A 9,122-nucleotide genomic window follows, 5' to 3' on the forward strand; every position below is an offset into this window, starting at 1 on the left:
TAAGAAAAACCCAGAAACACCCAAAATATGTCCACGTTGTCACCACTTTTTTTTTATCACTCATCTCTCTTTATATATATTTTATAATTAAAAAGTAGAATGGGCTCCACCTTAATCCAATTTTCTAGTTCTTAGCCAAGAACTGCATCCAAAAACAAATGCAAAAAACGAGCTCCACAATACGTAGTAAAACGAGAAAAATGGATGCTAAAGCCGCCTCATTGGCCTGTAATAATCCCACCTAGACCTTATTGAATGAAGTTGTAACATCAGTTGTACCAATTAATAGAAGAGGAATTGAGCTGTAATAATCCCACCTAGACCTTATTGGCCATTAATAATCCCATCTCAGAATATTCCCCCCATCAGTCCCACCTTTCACCTATTTTTCCTACAATGGTCCCCCGTTAAAAAAACTTAACGGAGTTAAGCTTTTTCCCAAATTACAAACAGATTTTTTAGGGCTTTTGATTAGAACGACGATACGAGTCCGTTGATTTAAAACTTGCCTCGAAACGGTGCTCCAAACGATAAAAAACGACGCTTCAATTCAGGTGTTTAAATTTCCAATTAACCGAAATCAAGTCACTTGGAGCACCATTTCGAAGTAAGTTTTACATAAATGGACTCGTATCATCGTTCTGATCAAAAGCCCTAAAAAATTTGTTTGTAATTTGGAAAAAAGCTAAACTCCGTTAAGTTTTTTTAACATGGGACCATTGTAGGAAAAATAGGTGAAAGGTGGGACTGGTGGGGAGGAATATTCTGAGATGAGATTATTAATGGCCAATAAGATCTAGTTGGGATTATTACAGGCCAATTCCCCCTTTTTAAAACACCCAATAAGAAAAACCCAGAAATACCCAAAAATATGTCCACTATCACCACTTTGTTTTAATTTTTATTTTTAACACTCATCTCTCTTTATATAGATTTTATAATTAAAAAGTAGAATGGGGTCCACCTTAATCCAATTTTCTAGTTCTTAGCCAAGAAGTGCATCCAAAAACAAATGCCAAAAACGAGCTCCACAATACGTAATAAAACGAGAAAAATGGATGCTAAAAACGCCTCATTGGCTATGTTTGTGTTAATTGGTACAACTGATGTTACAACTTCATTCTATAATGCATCAAATACTATAACTCATTTGTTAACAAGTAGACATATCCGAAAAATCTCTTCTAGTTGCCCCTTTGCAATCGATATATGGAGCCGGGTTTCGTCATGGATCAGTTAGGACTTTTCTGGCGGGTGAAGTTTTCAGCAGCTCATGAGCGGCCGCGATTTAGAGGGTGCTGCGTGATCTTGAGACGGGTAAAAAGTTATGCATGCCACAGTCATCACATAATCACTTTTAAATCTAACGCTGAAGATGCTCGCCGTCATGGGCTCGTGGAGCCCACTATCAACACTAAAGAAGCCATGGATGCAATAAGTAGCATGATTCGGGCTCCTTTAGGCCCAGAACATTTTCAAATGTACAATTCACAAAATAGCAATGTAGATGACTTCAAGGTGGTTAATGACTCAGTCTGCAGGGTTGAACCATCAAATGAAAACCGTACAGCGAAAAAATGATTTCAAATATATTGTGTAGTGAATAGTGTAGCGTATATGTGAAGTTGCTAGAGACCCTATAGTAGGGGTGCTAAACGGGTTGTGTTCGCGGGTTGACGTGTTCAACCCGACCCGAACCCGAAAATCGTTTCATATATATGAACCCGAACCTGACCCGAATATTCACAGGTTGACTCGAACCCAACCTGTTCAACCCGAATTTTTTTATTTTTTTCATCATCTTAATATATTAAAATTAACATCTATTACAAAAAAAACACAAATTAGATAATAAAATTACATTAAAATCATAAAATCTTATGTCAATTCCTATTTTTAAGTTATAAATATAGCATAAAATACACACCAAATTTAATTTATAACATAAAACATATTGTAAAAAAATATAATATTGTATAAAAATGGGTTAAACGGGTCACCCCGCCAACCCGACCTGTTTAGCTAAACGGGTTGGCGGGTTCAACCTGAAACTAATCCGAACCCGTTTAGACTAAACCCAAACCTGCGAATTTCGTGTTAGGTTCGGGTCGTGTCAGAAATTCACACCCCTACCCTATAGCGATAAATAGCGGATTTTTTTTTAATCTTTTAGATGATTAGTGATAGCATATTTTAGCGTATTTTAGCACTTTTATACATAATCGGTGTGTTAAATATAGGTTTTATTATTTATTTTATTTTTTTCTACCCCTTTATCACAAATATGAAATAGCCGACACTATTTCGTCGTTATCTCTACGTAACATATAAGGCGGCCTGACGCTATGGTCAGCTATTCGCTATTGACAACTATGAACTTCACTAAATAACTTACATTGCATGTTTGTTAACTGTTTAGTATGCTAAATGTTTTCTTTCATTTCATCAAGAACATTGTGTAGTCTAAATGCAGGAAAAACATAATACACTGTTAGGCAAAAAACTGCATTAGTTCATTGAAGATATTATATCAAGGTCAATTCATACAAAAATACCATAGTCATAAAATCAAACACATTAGAACGATAACACGCTTAGTGAGTTGTTTCCGGATCACAATTAGTAGGACGAAACGCCAATGGTCCAGACCCATACACAACCGCTTCATAATCCTTTCCATACACCACCTTGTTCTCAAATCTTAAAGGCGAACCATTAATACCATTATTAACATTAGACAAAAGATTGCATGATTCAAGAGGAGATGACACAAGTTTCACATGGCAAGAATGAAGAGGATGGTCCAATAAATAATGGGTCATCTTGAAATCTTTGAGTTCAGCGTAAAAGTAACCATTTGTGTCGGTCTCAAACGCGTTATAATAGCTCACTCGTTTTTTGTGGTTTTTGCATATGACACTAACTTTGGCAGCCGGGATTGGCTCAGCGTCGGTTAGAGACCAAGAGCCGAAGTATTTACAACTTTGGCAGTACACCTTTCCTTCGACAACCACAGTGGCGGTTTTGTCTTGTTTGGCGGGTGTATCGTGGGCCGTAGCGGCGGCTAATAGGCAGAGGATGGTGATGATGATGGTGCATTGTTTGCTTGCCATTTTTGTTGAGTGTTGTTTGACTCAAAAGGTAACAAGTATAGAAGTTGTTTGTGGGGTGAAGATTATTGAGAAATGTAACACTATATATAGTTTTCTGATGTTAATGGAAAGCAAAAGAGTTGAATGCCATTTTAGTCCCTGTGGTTTGGGTCATTTTGCCAGTTTAGTCCAAAGGTTTCATTTTTCGTATGTGGGTCCAAAAAGGTTTCACCGTTGCCATTTTAGTTCACTGGGTTAACTTCATCCAATTTTTCTGTTAACGAGAAGAGCAATTCGGTCATTTTATATGTAATTCTGTGAATTAGAAGAGCAATTTGGCTATATAAAATGTTAACCCAGTGGACTAAAATGGCAACAGTGAAACTTTTTTAAACCCACAGGCGAAAAATAAAACCTTTGGACTAAACTGACAAAATTACCCAAACTACAGGGACTAAAATGACATTTAACTCAAAACAAAATATACAAAGGTGAATTTTGGATTGATATTATATCATTATATGAACGTGGTGGCGACAATGTACCTTCGAAAACTGGATTTGTATAATATTTTTAATTTTAATGTTTATTATTAAGTACCAAGGCAACGTGAAAGCCATTATTTAGTTTTATTTTGTTTTGTTTAATATACTTGAAGATTCCATTGGTTGCTCTAGATTATGTTTGGGGGAATATTAGTCGTTTGACAATTTTGTTTTTCGATATTATAATGGTGTTTCAGTTATAAATGAATAAAGTGAATAAGTGATTTTTTTTTTTTTTTTTTAAAGGCTAACTTCATTAAAAAGCCGAACCCGAAAACCGGGACGGACAAACAAAACAAAACTTACATATTCACAAATTTACACCAATCTCCCCAATCAAAACTACCTTTCTTGACCCTATATTTAAACCAATAGAAACTAACTACCATAATCTCACTAAACACTTCTTCAATGCTACTTTTTTTGTCGTTAAACCTCAAGTTGTTTCTAGCCTTCCAAAGCATCCAACACGCGGAGAGAATGATACCGTGAATGGCTTTCCGCTCCACCGACCTTCTTATACCGGACTTATGAATCTCGACCAGGTCTTTAAACGAAAAGATAAAAAACCTCGGAATCCTACACCAAAAACTAATCCTCTCCCACACACCCAAAGCAAGGGGACAAGCCGTGAATATGTGGGTCACCGAATCCAGGCCTTCATTACAGAATTTACACCCATCGTCAAACAAAAACATACCTCTTTTTTCAAGAGCCTCCACCGTAGGAATCCTATTCATCTCCGCACGCCACGCGAAAATGTTGCACTTCTTTGGAACCCATTTACTCCACTTCATAACGTATCGATTGCTGAAATCACGGCTGGACACTATGGATCGTTTCACCGCTGCCACCGAGAACTCACCCGAACCGGAACCGAGCCATTTCCATCTATCGGACCCAGCCGAAAGTGTGACAGCAGACACAGCCGCCCTAAGCGACTCCCACTCAACCATCTCTTCGATGGAGTCTGGATCGTGTCTCCAGAGCCAAAGGCCTTCGCCACCGAGACGATCTAAGACGTTACAATTTTTCACCACCTCTATCTTGAACAGAGCAGGGAATTTTTCTTTTAATGGAACATCGTCAATCCATGGGTCAAGCCAAAAAAGAATACTGTCTCCTTTTCCCACCACTCCCTTACATAAGCTCCGCAACGGAACATTGTCGAACAACGGACGTTTCAAGACTGATGCAATGATACTCCAAACCCCACCGTACACCTTTTTAACTGGAAGAAAATCCCAATCCGACTTACCGTCGTGAAGAGCGCTAATAACCTTAACCCACAAACTGCCTTGCTCGTTCTTGAATCTCCACCCCCATTTAGACAAAAGAGCCGTGTTGATGTCTTTGAGATTCTGAAGACCCAAACCGCCCATGTTAACCGGCGAAGCGACCCTTTCCCAAGCTACCCAATGGACTTTCTTCACCTCCGAATTTCCTCCCCAAAGGAATTTTCTGATAAGAGCCTCTAGATCATGAATAACCTTGACGGGGGCTCGATACAGAGAAAAATAATAGCACGGGAGACTTTCTAGCACCGAGCGGATTAGAACGACTCTACCACCAATCGACAGGAGCGAAGCCTTCCAGAGCGCAAGACGCTTTTCAAAAACATCGACCACTGGTTGCCAATTTATTGTCCGATTCATGTTAGCCCCCACACGGAGACCCAGAAATTTAAACGGGAACGAATCCACTTTGCAGCCAACAAATTCCGCCATGCTTTCAACTTCAATCGGCTGCACCCCTACCCCCACCAAATTCGACTTATTTAAATTAATTCTAAGGCCCGAGCACACGTAGAAGCATTTGAGAATTCTAACCAAATTCTTGATATTCTCGGTGTCCCAAACCCCCATTAAAATCGCGTCGTCGGCATAAAACAAATGAGAAACGATCGGACCCCCGTTCGGGAGAGAAATTCCCTTGAAAACCATCAAGCACGATGTTAGAGTTGAAAAAAAAGCTATAAAGGAAGAACCGCACCCCGTGTTTATAATTCCGTTGGAATGAAAATCAGCCATTATACTAACCAAGTCATTTTCAAAGAAATTCCAGAACCGCTTGATGAAACGAAAATTAATGCCGTCTGGACCCGGAGCCTTATCATCGCCACATTCAAATACCGCATTTTTAATTTCTTCCTTACTGAAACGAGCAACCAACATCGATGATTCATCATACGAGATCTTACCTATATCTTCACAAACAAGACGTGGCCGATTGACCCATTCCTCCACGAATTTTGATTTGAAGAACCTATAGACTTCCTTTTTGATAAGCGACGGTTTAGACACCCAAGAACCATTAACCTCTAACCCGTGAATAGAATTGGAAGCTTTCCTGCAGTTGATCATAGCGTGGAAGAATTTCGAGTTCTCATCTCCGTCCTTGACCCACTTAACTCTCGATCTTTGTCTAAGGTCACTGGTTTTTCGCTCTTCTTCCTCCTTTAAAACTTTTTTACTTTCAATAAGAATCCACTCCTCCTCTTCGGTAAGATTCCTACTCGACAAAATATCCTGAATATCTTCGAGATCCGCCAAGGCAGCCGACACATCTTCCGAATTCTTTTTCAACATCTCATCCCTCCAAACTCTAACATCAGCTCTAAGAACACCCAATTTTTTCATGATCCGCCAAGGCAGCCGACACATCTTCCGAATTCTTTTTCAACATCTCATCCCTCCAAACTCTAACATCAGCTCTAAGAACACCCAATTTTTTCATGAGGCGGATGTCCGGAGGACCTGAGACCCCAGGATCCTTCAACAAAGCCGAGACCACCACATCCTTAAAACCCGATTTATCATACCACGAGTCAAACAACCGGAAAGGTTTAGGCCCAAAATTTGCTAACTCTGTCTTCAAAATAATCGGGCTATGGTCCGAAAGGAACGACGAAACCGCCTCCACACACGCTTCAGGCCAGGAACTAAAGAACCCTGTATTAACAAGGAATCTGTCAAGCTTGCTATGTTTCCTTCCGTTCGGCGATGAGAAAGTGAATTTTTTGCCTCTCATATTATACTCAATAAGCCCCGCATCAAAAATGAAACCGTTAAAGTTGGAGGCACAGAGCGCTTTGAAAGAGCAATTCTTTCTCTCCTCCCGATACCTCACCGCATTGAAATCGCCCGTCAAAACACACAGCCCATTCCAACCCAATATAACCTGAGTAAGATCGTCCCACAGAGCTTTTTTCGCCACAACACTCTGGGGAGCGTACACATTGATGAAACTCAGCATCAAACCACTACCTGACAGTTGACCAGTGATCTGAAGGAAATTCCTATTCTTAACCACACCAGAAAGCCGAAAAATAGACGAGTCCCAAATACACAATAAACCCCCAGATAACCCAACAGAATCAACACTCTCGAAACCAAACGACCTGCTACCCCAGAATCCCGCAACCACATCCGCATTGACAGAAGAAACTTTCGTCTCTTGAAAAGCCATAAAAGAGATCCCGTGTTTGGATTTCAAATTCTTGACCCATCTTTGTTTTTCCATACCCCCAATCCCACGAATATTAAACGATAAGAAATTCATGACTCCACCACATTAATACCTGAGGAACCCATGACTTTACTGGCCTGCTCCCGCATCTGACCGAATTCAACTCCCAACTGAACACCGATATTGATGGTGTCTTCAATCTCTTTCTCCGCTGCATTACCTGAAACCCGTATCTCCTCATTCAAACCCTTGCTTTGGCACCCCGGAGCTAGCGAATCGTCTGCCAAAGTGTCCGAAGACTGAGCCTGAGAGTTAAGATCCAGGGGAGAGCGATTCAATCTAGAGGTAAAACCCACAAAACCAAAACCAAGGGTTTCGTCATCAACTAGGGCCCTAGACCTTTTCTTGGGTCTTGAATCCACCGGTGGGCTAATATTCAGCGCTTGGGCTTGAGGTCTCGAAGCTCTATCTCCCAACTTATGTCTCCTTCTGGGCCGGCCCACTTTCTCACCTGATCCACTAATAAAAACCCCAGCAACCTCGGGCCCCACCCCAGCAGACTTCAAATGGGGACCAGGAACATCAACCGACAAATCTTCTCTCCCCTCATGATTACCTACAACGTCGCATTCATTATTCCCATGCACCTTGGAACCATTTGCATGGGAACTCGAAGCCTTCTCCACCGGTGACTGCTCGGCTTCCCCGATTCCATCCGACGCGTGATTCTCCACATTCTCATCATCGCCGGAAAAAAGCATATCGTCAATCGGAGAGAATTCCGAGGACGGAGACCCATCAGAGCTAGACTCGGAGAGACGCCGAAGACAGTCTGGCACCCAGACCTCATGATCTTCCTCGACCCCAATTCTGAACGATCTGTTTTTCCATCTCAAAACTACCTCATCCTCCGTCAAACGCGAATGGCTAACCAGCACCCCAATCCTGACGAACGACAGATCGAAATCATCATCAAAAGACTTCGGCACGTGTAGAACCTTTCCAAACAACTCGCCAATCTGGCTCAGAACATCGGAATCTAATAAGTGTAGAGGAACCCCACTCAACTTCAACCATGCAACCTTTTCGAGAGGAAGCGACTGACCTCTCCAAGGATCCAGCTTGGTAAACCAAGGCTCCCAGATAATCTTGTGTTCCAAGAACCGGTTCACCGACTCTTCATCATGAAACGATATTAACAGAGATAAGCCACCAAGATATTGAACATTGGCAACAGTGATCTTGGCGATATTGAGGAGCCTATCCATGTCCACCAGGGTTTCCAGATTTGCTGCTCTACCCACCACCGCCAACCCATGACAATTCCTAAACGCCTCCACCCTATCCGGAACCACAATGACCTTCTCCACGGGCCTCGGTACGGAAGCCAAATTATCCACATGATTCCCATTGAGACCACTCCCAAGATTGGACGTTCCAACAACATCCCTGTAGCTTCTACCACCCCTGACTGAGAACTTACCCCCACCAATATTCTGTTCGACCGAATATTTATTATTGTTATGCACCGGTCCTTCCTTCTCGACTGTTACTCCCGAATTCTCCACAGCAAACCTCGCCACATTAATCTTGAGCTTGAACTCCCCCATCCTAACCCCACCAAGGCTCCTTAACAACTCCTGTATGTCCCTGACTCCTGAAAACGATACGAAACCAAACCTGTTTCCATGCTTATCCCTCTTCCTAGCGACGTACGTGCCAGCTATCACCCCAAAATTTTCCAAACATTTCCTGAGGTCCCAAGGAGTACATCCCTCAGGGAGATTCGTGACGAAGAGCTTGACCATACTACCGAACAGGTTACTTCTATCAGCCATACTGGTGATAATTGGAAAATATGGTTTAGTTAATTTGGTGCTCTAGATTAACTGTCGGCTTGGTTTAGTTAATGTGGTTTAGTAGTAGATCGAAAGTTAGGTTCTTTTTTTGGTCTGATTGATTGGTGTAACTTTGTAATTATGTAATGTTCTCGGTTGGCCGTCCCGTTTAGTGGGTT

The 9,122-nt window shown here is 41.5% G+C and overlaps 2 protein-coding genes across 2 annotated transcripts; both read right to left on the minus strand.

Moving 5' to 3' along the window:
* Nucleotides 1-2,491: 2,491 nt before the first annotated feature.
* On the minus strand, nucleotides 2,492-3,165 carry LOC110868990 (non-classical arabinogalactan protein 30). Its single transcript, XM_022118274.2, has one exon. It carries the CDS (start codon nucleotides 3,111-3,113, stop codon nucleotides 2,595-2,597), a length of 519 nt encoding a protein of 172 aa, XP_021973966.1. The 5' UTR covers nucleotides 3,114-3,165; the 3' UTR covers nucleotides 2,492-2,594.
* Nucleotides 3,166-6,253: 3,088 nt separating this feature from the next.
* Nucleotides 6,254-6,667, minus strand: LOC110867094. Its single transcript, XM_022116231.2, has one exon. It carries the CDS (start codon nucleotides 6,665-6,667, stop codon nucleotides 6,254-6,256), a length of 414 nt encoding a protein of 137 aa, XP_021971923.2.
* Nucleotides 6,668-9,122: the final 2,455 nt, after the last annotated feature.

Source organism: Helianthus annuus, chromosome 7 (assembly GCF_002127325.2).
Source record: "Helianthus annuus cultivar XRQ/B chromosome 7, HanXRQr2.0-SUNRISE, whole genome shotgun sequence".
Taxonomy (NCBI): Eukaryota; Viridiplantae; Streptophyta; class Magnoliopsida; order Asterales; family Asteraceae; genus Helianthus; species Helianthus annuus.